General features: G+C 38.6%; 3 protein-coding genes across 5 annotated transcripts in view; 2 read left to right on the forward strand and 1 right to left on the reverse strand.

The window, feature by feature from the left end:
- Positions 1 to 2,376: 2,376 nt before the first annotated feature.
- Positions 2,377 to 4,051, forward strand: zgc:194242 (uncharacterized protein LOC100005854 homolog). The gene is made up of 4 exons (XM_061734941.1): positions 2,377 to 2,489; positions 2,912 to 3,168; positions 3,385 to 3,565; positions 3,659 to 4,051. The coding sequence occupies exons 2-4, from the start codon at positions 2,914 to 2,916 to the stop codon at positions 3,853 to 3,855; spliced, it is 633 nt and encodes a 210-aa protein (XP_061590925.1). The 5' UTR covers positions 2,377 to 2,489; positions 2,912 to 2,913; the 3' UTR covers positions 3,856 to 4,051.
- Positions 4,052 to 4,556: 505 nt separating this feature from the next.
- On the forward strand, positions 4,557 to 9,292 carry ube2t (ubiquitin-conjugating enzyme E2T (putative)). 2 transcript variants are annotated; one of them, XM_061734943.1, is made up of 7 exons: positions 4,557 to 4,932; positions 5,808 to 5,917; positions 7,105 to 7,174; positions 7,285 to 7,390; positions 7,511 to 7,609; positions 8,033 to 8,116; positions 9,065 to 9,292. In XM_061734943.1, exons 2-7 carry the CDS (start codon positions 5,809 to 5,811, stop codon positions 9,179 to 9,181), a joined length of 585 nt encoding a protein of 194 aa, XP_061590927.1. In that variant the 5' UTR covers positions 4,557 to 4,932; position 5,808; the 3' UTR covers positions 9,182 to 9,292. The 2 variants fall into 2 exon arrangements, with proteins under 2 accessions (XP_061590927.1, XP_061590926.1); XM_061734942.1 differs by having other exon boundaries at positions 4,559 to 4,928.
- A 114-nt stretch (positions 9,293 to 9,406) lies between these two features.
- LOC133457150 (leucine-rich repeat-containing G-protein coupled receptor 6) overlaps positions 9,407 to 18,195 on the reverse strand; it is a 36,829-nt gene continuing 28,040 nt past the window's right edge. Inside the window, exons 7-18 of one of the 2 annotated variants that reach the window (XM_061736073.1) lie at positions 16,934 to 17,002; positions 16,412 to 16,483; positions 16,248 to 16,319; positions 15,801 to 15,869; positions 15,505 to 15,576; positions 15,132 to 15,197; positions 14,961 to 15,032; positions 14,291 to 14,362; positions 13,703 to 13,828; positions 12,903 to 13,057; positions 11,872 to 11,952; positions 9,407 to 11,762 (exon numbers count right to left, since the gene is read on the reverse strand). In XM_061736073.1, coding sequence (XP_061592057.1) covers positions 10,618 to 11,762; positions 11,872 to 11,952; positions 12,903 to 13,057; positions 13,703 to 13,828; positions 14,291 to 14,362; positions 14,961 to 15,032; positions 15,132 to 15,197; positions 15,505 to 15,576; positions 15,801 to 15,869; positions 16,248 to 16,319; positions 16,412 to 16,483; positions 16,934 to 17,002 — 2,071 coding nt within the window. In that variant the 3' untranslated portion in view covers positions 9,407 to 10,617. The remainder of the gene's footprint in view (positions 11,763 to 11,871; positions 11,953 to 12,902; positions 13,058 to 13,702; positions 13,829 to 14,290; positions 14,363 to 14,960; positions 15,033 to 15,131; positions 15,198 to 15,504; positions 15,577 to 15,800; positions 15,870 to 16,247; positions 16,320 to 16,411; positions 16,484 to 16,933; positions 17,003 to 18,195) is intronic. The other variant, XM_061736074.1, reaches the window with a different exon arrangement.

The following is an 18,195-nucleotide window of genomic DNA, read 5'->3' on the forward strand; positions in this document are numbered from 1 at the left end:
TCTCTTTGGAGGAACCAATGGCAGACGACACTTTCCAAAAACATTTAACAACATTTTATAAGGTCTGAATCTCCGCAGTCAGTTATGGGAGCTGTCGATTAGATTTAGTAATTGTTGCTAAATGTGAAGGGGGAGGGTCTGTCACACTTTCACGCATTTATTAAACCGATGTAGAACTGAGTTGGGAGGGAAGAACAGAAAACTGCAGGAAGCGAAAGATGAAAAAGCTGTGGGAGTTTAAAGGAGCGAATGACAGCATTAACGATCAAAACACTAATAACAGCTCCTCCCTGTACAGGAAGAGACGCAGACCTGACACACGCATGAAAAAAGTACGTAAGATGTGTAATAATGGAAATATTAAAGCAAGCGTGACTAATGACAAAGATTTTCAACACAGCAGTGCAGCTGTCACGATGGTGAGAAGTTAAAGTCGCTGACGTACGCGATAATACATCTGCAGTAGCCTGCAGAACCTAGAGGTGTAACTTTGAGATTAGCAATATAATGTTTTGTGTTTTTTTTTTTTTTTTTTTTTTTTTTTTCCCTTGTCAGAGCACGAAATAAACCCGCTATCGTTTGCCCAAATTATCTGTTTTCTCCTTTGGCCCAAATGTTACTGAAACAACAATACAAAATGAGAAAATAATCTTTAAGAGTTATGTATTATGGAAAATAAAACACTTTTTCAGTTGCTCAGACCGTTTTATTTTTAAGAATCTTTATTGAAACACCTGCTGCAGCTGGACCATATAGCCTACCATACTGGCCGCTACCGCTAGAGCGACATGCTGATTTATGGTTCCGCGTTACACCAACGCAGGGCCTACGCCGTAGGGTACGTGGCAACGCGAACGTACGGTTCGTCCTGCTCCTCCGTCCATTACATTACATGTATGAGGAACGACTGTTAAATGATCACAAATCATAAAATGTTCAACTTATTCCTTAAATATTACTACGTTGAAGATTAAATATAGTATTTTCTTAAACCATGAATCTTTGTGAATGTGAATGAGATAAATTTGCAGTGACAAAATTATTGCTATTTATCATTTATTGCAATTTCCGTCTGGGATTAAAAAATATCTTTCATTTCATTAACTTGTGAAATTATTACAGGTACATAATGCATACATGTTCATGATTCACACAATATCTTTCACCTTTACCACTCCAAACCCTACAGTCACATGTAAGATAAGTCAGAGAGAGAAAATGCCTATACATATATATATATATATATATATATATATATATATATATATATATATATATATATATATATATATATATATATATATATATATATATATATATATATATATATATATATATATATATATATATATATATATATATAGCAGCCATATATATATGGCTGCTCTGTCGGTACACCTCTCCCCAACGACGTGACGTTTACGTATATATGAGAGTGGATAAACCCTCTGTGACATCACCCATAGGGAAGAGCAGTTGAGGAGAATGGCCTGACTGCAGACTGTGTAGAGCAGACAGGGGTCTTTTATTCAGTTATGGACGTCTGCTGTCCTACATGTTTTAGATGCTTCTATTCTACATTTATTAATGAATATAAATATACTAGTATATTAGTGTGCTAACCATGGATCGTGCGCACACCACACACAATATATAATATTGATAAACGAAGTGTACTCACAAATGGGTGTTTACCATTTTGCACAATGTTTTCATCATAATATGTATACATAAATGCATATATGACTGTATGTATAGTTGACTGCATGCATGTGACTTCATATTGGTTAATTTACATATATATGAGCATTTAAAGGTACCTGCACTTCTATACATAGATATTATCTATATGTTACTTTCATGTAATCAATATGGTTCTATGCCTATAACCAATTTTAAGACACCCTGCAGAAGTGGGGGGGTGGAATGAGTCTAATGACTGACTCCACGCAAGCTGATATACAAACTCATAAAAACATGGTTAAAATGGGCTAAATATATTATTGTGATAGTGTTTGCAATATGTTATTCATGCTGATATTGTGAGGCCGATATATGTATTACATATGTAGAATCCAATCAGGACAAGATGATCTGATGTGTTGCTGACCAAGGAATTCAAAAATGAATATATTAGTCAATTAAATTGAACTGAGACAGAACATGAAATATTTTTGTAACCCACATGGAGAATCGGGTTACTAGTTCGATCCATAGTCTAATAAACTATGAGCAGGCTCCTGTCATGTCTTCCTACCACAAGGGGAGCCGCAGCGACATGAGAGGAAAAAAAAAAACAAAACAGACACGCGAAGGCTGAGCAGCAGCAAAACGAGACCGTCAGAGAGAAGTACGAGGGATACAGCAGCAGAAATGAGTTGGCTGTGATATATAAAGACATCTGTAGTAGCAGATGAGAGACAGGGTGGATATCAGCACCCTGTGAGCCGAGGAGGATTTCAATTGATAAAAGTGGTCGTTAAACTCCGGTGAGTCAAGCCTAAATTATGGTTCTGCTAATAAAGTACGTTTTCAACTTCATGAAACTGCTCAGGAAGAACACAGTATAGATTTCTGATGTGTTTCTAATATGTTTATGTCATTAGGTTTTAAGTGTTATCCATTTTGAATTGAACTCAAGTGACTGATATTATTTATTTGAATTTGTTTATCTTTTTTTTATTTCATTTCACCTTGTGGAGCTTGGTTCGGTTTATTGTACGGTACAGTGTAAGTGTCAAAATATTTTCCGGTTCTGCTATTAAAGTGCTAACTGTTCTTAAATCCGTGACAGTGAAACTAGTCAAAGTAAAAGGAGGAGTCGCTGTCTTCATTAATATTGTCCCTTTTTTTTAATCTGATTGGAGGTTATAAATAAAAAATGTAAATCTTTTGTTGTTTATTTTTCCAGTGATGTGGGCAAAAAAGCTGGGGAAAGAGTTGGGCAACCCCACACGATCAGTGGCAGGCTGGTTGGTCAGCAAACTGCTTACAGTTCGTAACCAGGTCCTGGAGGAGAATGCTGTGCAGCTGTGTGGTATCCAGCCAGGGAACACGGTACTGGAGCTGGGTCATGGCCCCGGTCTAGGTCTGCAGACAGCAGCCACGCTGCTCACCGAGCCCACAGGCCACCTCATCGGGGTGGATTACTCCCAATACATGCATGAGGTGACACATTAACATTTTGATGTCTGTTTGCATATGTTGTGCAAGGATTGTCTTTAAAACTGTTGCAAAACCAAAGCCAACAGCACAGTAAAAAAAAACATTTCCAGCCACACATTGTAATCATCCCAGTAATGGATACAATTAGGCAAAGAAAAAGAAAAAAGAGAGGGAACGTGACTTTTATAAAATAGATTATTTATTTTTCTATTTTGATAGATGGCTAAAGAACGAATGAAGGAATTAATATCTAGTGGCAAAGTCACCCTACACCACTGTGATGTAGCGGCGATGCCTCTGGCCGACAGCACCGTGGATAAAGTCTTTCATTGTAACTGTTACTACTTCTGGCCTGACCTAAACCAGGGAGCCACAGAAATTCACCGCGTCATGAGATCAGGTAATGACCTAACAGCGAGACAGACTATTGTCAAGATGCATCTACTGTCTAAACCACAAATATTGTTTAGTAATAATATATTAAAACATGCAGGAGGCTTGATGGTGACCACCCTAAGGCTTTCTCATGTGGCTACTATGGCTGCGAAGCGAGTGATGCCAGGAGACAACTGGCGCCCAGAGGTTTATATGACGGCTTTGGAAGACTCTGGCTTCACAGATATCAGAATGGAAGATAAACAACACAAGAATATAACTTTTCAGGCTATTTTTGCCACTGCCTTGAAGTGACATTGTGTTTATTCTGTCTTACTTCTGTGATTGAAAGATTTAATATGACATGCCTTTTGAACATGGACAAATTGATTTATTAAAAAAGCCAATGATCAGAGCCTTTTTTATTTCTTCCAATGATATCTGAAGGTTGTTCACTCCCACTTTACACAAGTAGACACTTGCTTGAATATTTCTTTGGCACAAATCCAGTGGAATTTCATATGTCAGTTTTAAAATTGTTCTGTTTAACAGCGTAAATGTGTTTAGAGTCAGTAAATCAGGTTTAAATTCTATAATGGAAAGACTGACATATTTTTCAGATTGACCTTGTTTTATCTTCATAACATGATACTGCTGAAAGACTCAAATTATATACATGTGACTAGTTAAAACTTGTTATAATTTAAACACAAGCTTACTGAGATGTTCGTAACAAGCTGCATCGAATAATAAAATCACTAAAAACTAAAAAGAGGGTTAACTATTAAATACATACATATGAGTATACCTGTGTATATATAGTGAGCTGCCATATATATGTGTGTGTGTGTGTGTGTGTGTGTGTGTGTGTGTGTGTGTGTGTGTGTGTGTGTGTGTGTGTGTAATATATATATATATATATATATATATATATATATATATATATATATATATATAAAAGGCAGCTCACTGATCCGAGTGTAACTAGTGATAAAGCAGAGATATTAGATTAGATTATTATAAACAACTATGCTTGTATTCATCAGTTTTAACAAGGAAATAAGTCAGCATTTAGTGTGAATTGCTCATATATCTTGCAACATTTTCTGTAAAAATTAAGACAAAGGGGGTTAAAGTTTCAAAACATGCCAGACGCTCAACAATCCATTCATGAATTGTACGTAACTCAACGGTAGATGGCGCTCGTGTTCCTATTAGGTTCATCACACAAAACAGTAGAAGAAGACTGAGCGCGGGTGACGTTGATTACGTAGCAACCGCGGTGAATGCAAAAACCAACACATTCACAACATCGACGTCTCTTGCCGGATAAAAGTGAAATTAAAGCGCTTGACCTGGAATACAGGGTGGACAAGAGCTGAAAGAGAGTAAGTGTGTGATACATTACATCGTGAAAACATTGTTTTAGTGTTACATGTGCAGCAAAACATAAGTATCCGCAGTACTCGAGTTGTAAAATAAAATCAGCGGGGATGGTGGATTTTATCATATGGGGACAGATAATTTGTGCTGATTACAAATAATATAATATATTACAAATAATAGCACTGACCAAAACACCTGCAGAAATACTGCAGGAATGACATAGCAGCAGTTAAATGCAGCCTTCTGTAAGCTTTAAATATCCACTGGGCTTACATCAAATACATCAAAACACAACAATAAAAAACAGTTTTCTGAACTTATCAATATGCCTCTGTCCTTCACAGGATAAGTAAAATGGATCACTGCAAAAACTCAAAATCTTAACAAGAATATTTGTCTTATTTCTAGTTAAAATGTCTCATTTTAGTAAAAAAAAATCTCATTACACTTAAAACAAGACTCATCACTGGAAAAAGCAACAATTTTCACCTGTTTCAAGTAGATTTTCACTTAAAATAAGTAGTAAAATCTGTCAGTGGAACAAGATTTTTTTTGCTTGTAATGAGAAGATAAATCTTGTCCCACTGGCAGATTTTTCTACTTATTTCAAGGGAAAATGTACTTGAAACAGGTAAAAATTGTTGTTTTTTCCAGTGATGAGTCTTGTTTTAAGTGTAATGAGATTTGTTTTACTAAAATGAGACAGAAGTTATTTTTCTGGTGATGACTCTATATGTTGAAATAGCAGTAATACCACATTCATTGATGAAATGACAAGGGATGGAAAGGGGGGATGGCAGTTTTATTTTTATTTCAGGGGGATGCCATCCCTCCCTCATCCCCCCTCAACTCGAGTACTGAGTATCCGCCTCTGCTTGCAGCATGCAGCGAGCGTCTCGTCTGAAGCGGGAGCTGCAGATGCTGAGCAGCGAGCCTCCTCCAGGGATCACCTGCTGGCAGACCGAGGACCGCATCAACGACCTCCGTGCCCGTGAGGACCGGGAATATCTCACTAACACATGCACAATCAGCAACTGAAAACAGACTGTAGTATTAGACCAGAGGGGTATTCCAGAAAGCTGGTTTTGTGAAAACTCTGAGTTTATTAACCCTGAGATGAGGGAAACCTTTTCTTAGACCTTTTTGTTATAGCACTTAAAGTTTAAGCTCCTGTTCACCCTTGAGTTCCTATTCAAGTTAACTTGTGTGTGATTCAATGTATTGACTAGCTTTAGAAAAATAACTACCTCTGTATGAAAATATCACAGTTGAGGCTTATACAGTAAATACGATTCAAAGGGCTTATTTGCAGGTCACTGAATGGAGGCAGAGGCTTTGTTTCCACGGATACCTTCATCTGGAATCAATACCAGACCACTGCTGTCCAATATTCTATTATATAAAGTTGTGGAAGAAAATTGAATAAATGTTGTTTCAAAATAGAGTGCACCATTTAAAAAAAAAAAATAAAAAAAAAAAAAAAACGTTTGTTGCAAATATTTGTGTACCTGTATTTTTATACATAATTTATTGATAAAAAAAAAAAAAAGAAATACCAAAGAATTAGCAGTCATTGACAATTCTCGCCTGGGCCCATGTTCCAATTTAAGCCCAATATTCATCCCTCATAGCAGGATATTATGGGAAGATTATACATTTCCTGAATTGTTACAGTCCTGTGAGGATTTCAGTTTTGTTATTTGTGTCAGTGATGTTCCTACATTTCACAGTGATATAAAAAAGACTACAGTTTAGGCGAAGATAGTGGAAAAATAGTTGTTGAGACAGTTTGACCTTTGACCAATGGACCTTTATATTTTTTAGACAGGCCCAAAACTACAGTAGATCTAAATGAAAGCTAGGAGTGTACACTTTAAAATGCTTCCAAACATGCCCCCATAACATATGAGTAAAGGTCTCAAAATGAGCACAAAACAGGATATGACTCCTGCATTTAGAGACCTATTTATTGCAAGGGGTGGATAACTTTATCTGCTAATAACTGTCATAAAGCTACCACTTAGACTGGGTTATCATACCAAAATAATATCTATAAACATGTACCTTTTCAAAAAATGTTACTAGGTTTTGCCACCTTGAGTGGTACCAAAAGGTAAAATTTTGGCCTTTGGCCCATGGACTATAACTGTTCTTGTATTGGTTTACTTTCCGTTGCAGAGATAGTTGGTGGCACAGATACTCCTTATGAAGGAGGACTCTTTTCCCTGGAGGTCCTAATTCCAGAGAGGTACTTTTTCATCAAGTTTTCAAATTGGTGTATTTTATTCAACCGTTTGCTACTTACAGGCACTATTTTTAACTTGGACTTAACTTACTTTTTTTAATAACCTTTCACAGGTACCCATTTGAACCGCCAAAAATACGTTTTTTGACCCCCATCTACCACCCGAACATCGACAACTCTGGGCGTATCTGCCATGATGCTCTCAAACTTCCACCAAAGGTTATAGGCGATTTCAAACAAAACAGCCCCTTTGTTTCGCACATTGTCTGCTATTCTTTGAGATATTAGGATGTACACAGTTGTTGGGTAAAACGCTTGCTGTCTTATATTTTTATTCAGGGTGCCTGGAAACCATCTCTGAACATCTCCACAGTCCTCACCTCCATTCAGCTGCTCATGGCTGAACCCAATCCAGATGACCCCCTTATGGCTGATATAGTGAGCCACACTGCATCTTTTATTGACCACAACTTATACTGTTTAAAAAAAATCTACACTAAACAGATAACAACATATTGGATTCTAATTTTTTTTGAATAATTTTGATACGAGTATGTGATAGTAGTACACTGACATAACCAGTGAGAGAAGATTGACCAAAAACTAAACTACTCCAACTGGAATAGAAGTAAAACCCTGTTTTGACTTGAAATCCATACTTGTTTGGGATTTTCTTGTACCGATATCAATATAAAGGTGTTTGTTTTTTTTCTCTCAGAAAACATTTTACCTCTTGGCACAAAAACAAATCACCCGCTTGCATTTCTGTAACATCAGTAGAGAGTTTTATGTTAGTGCAGTGTATGACTGTGTAACTCCATCCTTTATGCATTTAACTGTTCTTTTTTTCTTTTATTACAGTCCTCAGAGTTTAAATACAACAAAAGCCTGTTCATGGAGAAAGCCAAGAAGTGGACACAAGAGCACGCAGTTCAGAAAAACATTGTAAGTGGGGATGGGTAAGGGTTTTAAAATATTTGTATAATCACTAAAGGGGGTGTCTGGAAAATTTACAAGACCAAGATGAATTTTGAAAGTTTGCAACCAAAATGCTTCACATCTTCCTTACAACCTCCAACAAAAATGACTCTTCCAAAGTACATGAACACACACTTGCATAACTAGAAAAAAGATGACATGGGGTGGGATGAACCAAAACAGGAGTGTCACGTGCACCAGAAAACCAGTACTAGGAACAAGGTACTACAAACACAAATATTCACCTGTTATCACTTAAAAGGAAGGAGTTCAGAGGTTGCATTGGTCGACGGATCACTTTTTTTTTTTTTTACCCCATAGTGACTTCTTTCTTTGGTTGTTTTTAACATATTTTCAAATCATAGCTAGTTTTAGCATTTCTCATGGATTGTCTGCTTTTATTTCTGCTCATTATATATACAAGTAGCCAACAATCGATTTGATGCACCTCGCAGAATAGTATGCAAATGTAGAAACTGGCTATCGATTAATTACCAGAATCCAGAAGTGTGAAACGCTCTACCTACACTGTACACTAACTGCAAGCCAGAGATGAATTGGCTTTTCCTCATATTGCATCATAGTGACAAGACATCAAAGCACCTCAATTACAGGTCATTCGTGAAAAGATGAAAATGTTTACCTCTGCAAAATAAATACGGCCACAATGGCATAACTCTTTAGTCTCTTTTGTTTACTCTGATGCAACCGTTGCACTTAGAACATATATTACCTCCAAAGATTCACAGTACTAATTTTCAGTCAATGACTTGTGGAAATACAAGCGCAATTGGTCATAGCTCTGTGTAGTTGCTTATCTGACCCACAAGGTTGTGCTGTGGTGCTTTTCCATATTTCAGCTGCACATTTCTTGCAGATTGATTGTTCAAAACATTTTTATTTGTCTTTGTTTAGGGAGCTGTGAAGGACAACAAAGAAAATGCACTGGATCAGAAAGCATCATCCCGAAAAAGAGAACCACTCAATGCCCAGCAGGACACAGAAGAACCAGCAAAAAGAACCTGCATGTAGTTTCCATCTACTTGTGTATCTAATCTTGCAAAAAACAATGCCTCACACAGCTGTTAGCTTTTAAACAAACAAACAATTTTTATTGAATTCTTTTAATTTTGAGCTTAGCTTACCCTCTATTAATTATATATATATATATATATATATATATATATATATATATATATATATATATAATTATGTGGATTGGTGAATGTAAAATGTACATATTTATAAGTATGTTTGTGATATTAAAGTTTATTAACATATTACCTACTAAGACTCCTTGTGTAGTGTGTGTGAGTGTCTTTTTGAATATAAGCAGAAGGCAAGAGGTATGTCCAGTATGAAGATAAATTTTATTCAAACATATGCTTATCAGTTGTATACAAAGTATGTACAACCTAGATGGTCCAAGTTTTTTTTTTGTTTTTTTTTGTTTTTTTTTCTCCCCAAACTAAGATTTCAATAATATATAAATTTATATATTTGCTGTTTATGAAAAGGAGACAAACATCATAAGGCTGTAGTGGGTCAATGCCATGCTAGTTCAGAGGTAGTTACATTGTATATGTGTGTACATCGCTAGCCTACTTTAAAGTCTAGAAAAACATAGCTGCACCCATTCTTCATAAGTACTTATCTGTTGGGCAGAGATGCATATTTGAGACCAAACCATGTAAACCATATGAAACTGTATATGCAGCTCATTTGCAGCCTTTCCTGCCATCTAAACATTTTTATTTAAAAACAATTAACAGTTTTAAAGTACTATATCTGGAAGTAACTTTGCTGTGGATGAAAAGTGTTAGCTTAGAGTGGAAATATGGTCTAGTCTGTGTCACATTAAACCCCCATCTCATTTTTTTTTCCTTTACTTTTTCTACTTCTGTATTTTAATCTTTGCAATAGGATATCATTTAGAAATACATCCACTTAAATTGGGAAAAAACAATGTAATTAAATTGTTTTTCTCATCACATTTTAGTATAAACATTTATTCCACTGGGTAAACCATTGATTTGTCTGATGCTTACATTTCCCTTGTAGTTGACAGTTTTGAGTTTTCTCTTTGTCTTTCAAGTCCATGATTGACTCAAGTCAACTCGATATCTTTGAGGTTGTCCTTTTATTTCAACAGTACTGACCTTTCCTCAAAAGTCTTTTGTGAAAGCAACTTTTAGTCCCGCTCTCCATTCGCAGAGGCTCGTAGTTGTTTTCTCATCAACTTCTTGATAGTCCTCAACAGCTTCTGTTAACTCTTTCAAAGGAGCTGATGGACCAACGGCCCCAGAAATGGTCCTGCAGCAGTATGATGATGGTCCTTGAATGTCCACACTATCCCAGATTTTTCAGACAGCTAGTTTGGATGCTCACGGGAGAAAAGTGAGTCAACATAGGACTATTATAGAGGGCAAAGTTGTATGAACTGCATCTTGAGTCAGAGTCTAGGTCCATCATTCTGTTACCTTCTCCCTATCTCTGGCAGTGAGAGTGGGTATTTGACAAGGAATGAGCAGAACAGAGGATTTGGAGGAGTAGTGGGAAAATCGGATTGGATCAAGTCCGGGCTGTGGAGAAGACCCCCCACTGCACGTGGCATCGGCATCAGTGAACGACACCTGTGTTGATGAATCCGAGCAGGAGCTTTTCTCCGTTTCCACAGAAACCAACGAGTCCAAGGTGCGGTCTCGGCGCAGCTGTGGACGTGCTTTGGGGCGGGGCCAGAAGAAAAACTGAGAGTGGTCTCTTGTGAACAGGAGGAACAGGAGAGGATTAAGACAGGCAGGCAAGGGCTGGAGGAGCAGAAGGACTGATTTCAGAACCTCCTCCCCCAAAGAGAGAAGACCCAGAAGAGAACAAAGGGAGAGGAAAGCCACTGGAACATAAAGGAGACCATTAGTGAATATTAGCCAGGCAACATGTTTGATCATAGCACAGTCCCACAAGCCTTCACATTCACCTCTAAGTAACTCCCAGTAAAGCCGGATGTATGAACCCGTGACTATGAGCAAACACAGGGTGTTCATCATAATGAGTGCCAAAGGGAAACCTAGGGAAGATGGCAGGCGAGAGGATGGGGGTGGCAAGGGTGAGGGAAGGCAGAAGGGTGAAGACCCGTACTCTCCGACTCCCACCAGCGGGAGGGAAGCAAGTGTGAGGGACAGAGTGAGGCAGAAAAATGCACATGTGCGTACACTTCCAAGGGATGGGGATTTTCCATAGAAGCGGGCGCACGTCACACTCACGCCACACTGCACAGCTGCGAGAGTCAACAGCAACACACTGGCCTCAGAGGCAAACACCCAAACCCATCCTGTCGCCTGACAACCAGGACCCCCCTCCCAGCGGGCACCGTGGTGACTGAATTCTCCCAGGGTTAGAGCATCCACAAGGGTCAGGGTGCACGTACACACACCTGTCAAAAGATTGGAAGCACCCATGCAAGCCACAGTGAAGCGAAGTGGTGACAAATTGCTTGGTGATCCAAACAGGGACAGGAGCATGGTGGAGTTGCCCAACAGAGAAACCAGGGAGATGGACCACAAGCCAATGCGGACCAGCCAACTGCCCAACAGAGAGTCACAGGGACGGAAAGGACCTGCAACAAAGCAAAACACGGAACTCGTGAGATTAAAACTGGAGCGCCATTAGTGAATATTTACCTGAGTTTTCTCTAAGTTGTCAGAACTAAGTGTAAAATGCATTACCAGGTAAGGGTGTGCATTGGACACTGGTCTGTAGTTTGGAATCTTCTATTTCAAGCTGAAAATCCTCCAGGTCCGGGTCATCTGGAAGACAGCATCGTTGTTGTGTCAACATTTAGAGAATCACCTTTTTTGACCAGCATTAATTACATATTTATTTATTTATTTATTTATTCATTTCGTGCATGGTAGTGCATAGTTTGACAATATTACAGTAGTACATTTGTACACTTCAATCTACACACCCATGACCGAAAAGGAGCAGGATGAAGAGAAGTCTTATTTTACCTGCCCCTTATTCAATACCAAAACAAAAAGAACAGTCAAAGTAACCAATATTTACAATAAAATATACACTTAAATAGAAACCAACCACATATATCAATAGTACTGTTTAAGTTCCAGCCTATTCATGATCATATAACTTAAATATTTTATCTTTATACATTTTTTTGAACCTAAGTAAATTTGTACATTCCTTTAAATCATTCTGTAGAGAGTTCCACAGTTTTACTCCCACAACCGATATACACATCTGCTTGAGAGTGGTCCTTGCATACTGATGTTTGAAATTATATTTCCTTCTATGAACTATAACTTCTGGATTCGAAAAGACAAACAACTGCTGTAGATTACTTGGTAATACTTTTCTTTTTGCCCTATCCAAAACTATTTCTTTAAATTTAATAAGTCCTGAATTAATAAATAATCTGTTGGTGTGTTCTCTGTAATTTGCTTTATGAATGATCCTCACCGCTCTTTTCTGCTGGATAAACAATGGATGTACATTGTAGTATATGTATTGCCCCAGACTTCCACACAGTAATTGAGATAAGGTAAAATCAGTGAACAATATAAGATTCGCAATGCCTATATAATTGGCTTGTTGTCAGAAACACAGTTTATTCTCACTGTGTGTGTGTTTACGTAACCGTATATGATATATGAACAGTGTATATACAGTGATGTATATGAACAGTAAATGGAAGTGGATCAACATTGTTTTGTCATGTATTAAACTTGTGCTGTCTTACAGTTAGAATCAGCGTGGATGGGGTACATAGGTGCAGTCCTCTTTTGCAGGTCTTCATGAGTGTTGCCCTGCTCCGTGTCCCACTGGCTCGCTGGCTTGTAACTGTCACAGGATGTGTATATGCAGCACTGGTAGGCATACGGCATCTCTATCACCCTGTACCAAACAGATGGAAACAACACTCTTGACAACAAAGCAGAGAAAACAAAGCCACAATAGATGTAATCAAGACTTCGTCGTTTTAACTTTATCTTCAATTCAGTCTTGTCTTTAACACTATTTGTTAAACCATTAGAGCTTGTTCTGAAGTATCTTTATCCCTCAGGTAAATGTGGCTCTTTAAGGAGGGTTGGGTTATCTTATTTTGATGTGTGAACATTTATATGGTCATTGTTCCACAGCACTGCACTTTGATCATCTGCCATCCTCAGTGACTTTGAAGCTCAGGCTTCGTGTTTACTTCACTGCATTTTTTTCAGGCCTTCACGGGTCCGTGTAACAAGAATTAACTTGCTAACAGATGCCTCCTCATTGTCAAAGTCCAGCTGGGGATGGCTTGCAGGGCTGTGCTGTAATTAGCCAATTTTCAAGCTTGGCTGCCACTTAAAATTATATTAATAGAATATTCTAAAGTGAGGGATAATTTGAGGGATATTATGACATGAATTGAACCCTCACGGCCAAAGGATGCACACCTGGATCATTGAATACGTTTTTGTTGATAAATCACAAGACTGGAGTTCATATTGTTGAAAAAGAAGAACCACAGAATGCTCATGAAGGGTGTCTTGGTGTGTTTACCTTATGTGGGGGAAGTGGTCAGGACTGAAGGCGTCATATAATTCTGTATTTCCCTTTAATTTGAGATGGGTAAGGCCCCCCAAACCTGCAACAGGTACGGAGCTGAGATGGTTCTCAGTCAGATCCCTAAGACAAATAACAAAAATTACTCAATGTTATATTTGCAAAGTAGGTTTTTATAGCAGATATTGTTGTCCACAGTTAAGAAACAAGAATTAACACAATTAAGAAGAAGAAAAAAACACTATCAAATGCAGATGATATTAGAACAAACTTGTTTAGCAACATGGTCTTCACACAAAAACAATATTTTCTTTTGGCATGATCTGAGATTGTGCTCCTGGCTACACAGATGGGGCTTTTACAAATGATGAATACAAGACAGGGTTCTTTGAAGAGTTAGCCAAATACAGGAGGTTTTCTGCGAAGCACACAGTCAAATTTAGAGTGTTCGTGTAAGCCCAAGATTGTGACTCACCGCTAATTATGATACACAAACTCAGCATGTCCTTTAGGAAGGAAGAGTGACAGCACTAAACAGTCAGATGAAAGGCAGAAGAGTCTCATTATCTATCTGTTTCTACTCACAGTTTAATCAGAGAGTGAAGTGAGGCAAAGCCATCCGGGTGGATCCACTCGATCATGTTCCAGCTCAGATCACTGTCAGAAAAAAAAAAAAAAAAAATCAAGCCTTATTGAACTGAAATTGGCATACCACCAGGTGTCAGTAATGGAACATATGTCCTCAAATTTAAGCCCTGCCAGAGCTTCTACATCTCCTCCGGCTAATTTTCCATAAAACAAACCAGTTTCTGACACCTTATGAACCTAAACTACTTAGATGTTTCACAATTTATGAAGGTGTTTCTAAAATAGACTCCAATTTGTTATGCTTTCCAGCTATCTAGTCAATTAAACCTGAAACAAAATCAAGTCATGTGACTTGTCTGATTGGAGGTTAACTTGACTGCGTTTCAGAAGTATCATTCATCTTTCTGTCTGATTTACACAACAAGCTACATTCACACCGTGTATTTTCTTTTATTACATCAGTGCAACACTTCTCTTCTCACTCCCACATTCACACACAGATGGTACATTGAGGCAGTTTGGAGTTCATTGTACTGTCTGAAGTCAAGACATCCAAGCAGTTTGGGATTGAACCTTTCAGTTTAAGGAGAATGCACTCTGCTCTACACAAAAAAACTTGGGGGGGGGGGTGTGTGCTGATGAAGAGTTAGAAGAAAGACTGACTCACAGAGCTCTGAGAGAGGTGAGCTGCTGGAAGGTGGTTGACTCTATCCTCCTGATCTTATTGTGCTGCAGTCCGCTGTTGACAAAAACATATAAGCGTACATAGAGTGAATACAATCCATGAATGTAGGGCAACAATTTAAAAAAGAAAAAAAAAACAATTCGGAGTGCTTACATCTCTTGCAGTGCAGAACAATGGGAAAAGCTGGGAAGATCCTCTATCTGGTTGTAAGATAGCTCCCTACAACAGCAATAAAAGCAAGTACAGTTACGCAGAGCACTCAGGAAGACAGTGACCAGCTGTGGATTTTCTAGTGTGGGAAATTACGGGGTGACAAGATTATTTGGGTGTCAGCTCTGTGAGGGAGGCGATACCACAGAACAATTTTTTTTTTTTTTTTTGGGTGGGTGGACAGAGTAATTGGGTTTCATTGTAAAGTGATTGCATGAACGATTGCTTGGGGGCACAGCTCTACACGGTTGAGTTTTGTGTATCAGGTTTTGGTACATGTCATTGGCCCTCACCCTCCCACCTCCTGTGTACTCACAGCACTCTGAGGCGAGGCAGCTGTTCGCAAAGATCCAGAGGGAGAACTGAGAGACCAGCCCGAGTCAACGTCCTGGGGAGAAAAAGAAGTTCCTCTGATCATTTGTTGGAGTGCAAGCAAATGAAAATATCCAACAGCAGTCTAACTGGGTCAGACGGACAGCTGTGTAGGATCGCCAAAACTGTCACTGGCTGGCATAACTAGCCTGCCCCTCCTGGTTCTGACCAGTTCTGACCTCAACCCAAGAGACTCTCCGTGCTGCAGATGAAAAAGTCATTTGTGTATGTGACACTCACAAAATTTCCAGGCTGGTGGTTCCCTTCAGATCAGGAAACTCTTGAATCTGAGTTGCTCCATTAAGGGAACTGCAGTCAAATGCAGAAAAAAAAAAAAAAAGTGATGAACTACAATGTTTTTCTTTGCTTTTCTTTCCCTGACACTTACTCGCACACCAATGCGTGAACACAGAGCTTGTCTAACAGCTCATTTTAGCCATCAAACTACTCTTCCAACATCAACACTGGCTGTTTTTGGCTGTCTCACCAGACATCATAAGTCACACCATTCAACATGCTCTTACAACGCACTCTTTTACCACATCAGCACACAGCACGGCAATATGCTAACACAACATCATTCAGTAGGCCATTACACATGTCCACTCTCACTGCATGGGACAGCAGATGATTTAAACAGTGTTTGGACTAACTCGCTGGAATGGTTTTTACTGACCGCATACTTACAGTGTGTGTAATTTAGGTAAAAACTGGAAAGCAGATTTTCCCACAAACTGGATAGGATTCTCATAGAAATGGCTGTAAGGAGAGCAGACAAATGAGTTGGGTATATGCTAAATAGTTTCTTCTTAAAATGGGTTGAGCTTTGCTTGATGTTGACATAAACTCACATGGTTTGGAGCTGAGGGTTTCCCACAAAGGCCCTCTCAGGGATGGCTTTGATATTGTTGTTATGGAAGCCCCTGAAAAATGTAAAAGCACACCATTAGTGAGGCGCTCTGTCTGTACGTTTGGGATTGTGTGCGTCTGCGCGAGCAACCGAGTGTGTTTGTGTGCTAGAGGCAAGTTATATGTCCTCATGTTGCACCTGCTGTTGCACAGCTGAAAAACATTTTTGGATATATGAGATGTAAACACGCACACATACGCTGTATCCGTGACACATATGCACACTGCGAAACATCTGCTGAAGAGGAGGAAAAACACGCTTTGTGTGTACGTGTGTAAGCAACTGTGTGTATGTGCAGGCAAACGGCTGCGTGGGTGTGTAGCCAGCACCTGCTAAGGGTGAGAGAGATTGTATCCGAGTGCCACATTAAAATCACTTAACGGGATTACTTGGGATAACGTAACCATGATAGTCATGCTGGGCAGGTGTGTTTTCGTGTATGTGCGTGTGCACGCAGACTCACAGTTCCTGAAGTTTGCTCAATGTCCTGATTGCCACAGGGAACTCCTGTAGATAATTGTAGTTTAAATCCCTGCAAGTAAGGAAAACAGTTGTGATTAAATAATATCTTAAGTCATTAAGTCTAAAGACATCCTGAAGGTTTTATGTCACTGCAGTTGAAAGAGTAATTCATCTTAATCTGATATTCTATATCTGTGTACATATGCCAAGCCATGTGATCTCCATCCTACTAGGCTAACAGCTGTAGAGTGACCTTCAAGTTGGACCCTTGACCTTTTGTGTGCTGACCTCAATATTTAAGTCTCTGCCTCATTTATTTCCCAGAAAACACTGTTTAACGGTTGCCATGGTCTGACACTGTGTATTCCCTGTAACACTTAAAGGATTAATAGGTGAAATGTTTTCTTTTTCTCCAGTGTAATATTTTTTTTTAGTTTTTTGTTATTTTTAATGCTGTGCCACACGCTAAATATAAGAGACAGGCAGATTAATCCCAGCAAATCAAAACTAGGGAAAATAAAAAACAAAACAGGGAAAGATGATACCTTGAAGTGAAGCCGGACTTGTTAGTTTAGCTGACGTGTAGCGACACACTGGCTACGTGCTCATATATTTTATTTCAAGTTGTTGCCAGCGGAGTGCAAAACAGACTTTTGCAAATAAAACAATGAACACAATAACATGGCTATTTCATTATAAATGATCTGCCACTGCTATCTTAAATTATTCTGCTCCGGGCTTTTGAAAACCTGTTCTAGTCTTGAGCCAGAGACTGGATTTGGTCCGACAACCAAAACCATTTTTTTGCTCCAAAGAGCCTGAAGACTTGTCCTGACTTCAAACTCTCCAGATCTCAACCTGATCTAACATCCATAGGATAAAATAAATCCTGATTCAGAGATACATAGCCAAAAGATCTGCTGCAAACATCCCAATGCCAGACAGCATAAGACACATCCAGATGTTCTCTGTCCAAATCCTGATGGGCAAGAACAGCTTTGGCAGAATGACGAGGTCCTGCACTTTCGAGTGGTTCTGGTGACAGATTTGTGTAAATATGATGTAAGATGTTCTTGTGTGCATGCACATAAAGTGTACATGTGACTGCCAGCATATAATCTATGTGTGGATTTGAAAATAATTTCCATATTTGCTGTTTTTTGAAGTTTATCAGCCATCCACTTTTTAATTTTAGAAAAAAAAGTATCTTTGAAGAAATACTTCAGAACATGTGCATTTTTACTGATGTGAAATATTTCCCTC

The sequence above is a fragment of the Cololabis saira genome, chromosome 12, assembly GCF_033807715.1.
Source record: "Cololabis saira isolate AMF1-May2022 chromosome 12, fColSai1.1, whole genome shotgun sequence".
NCBI lineage: Eukaryota > Metazoa > Chordata > Actinopteri > Beloniformes > Belonidae > Cololabis > Cololabis saira.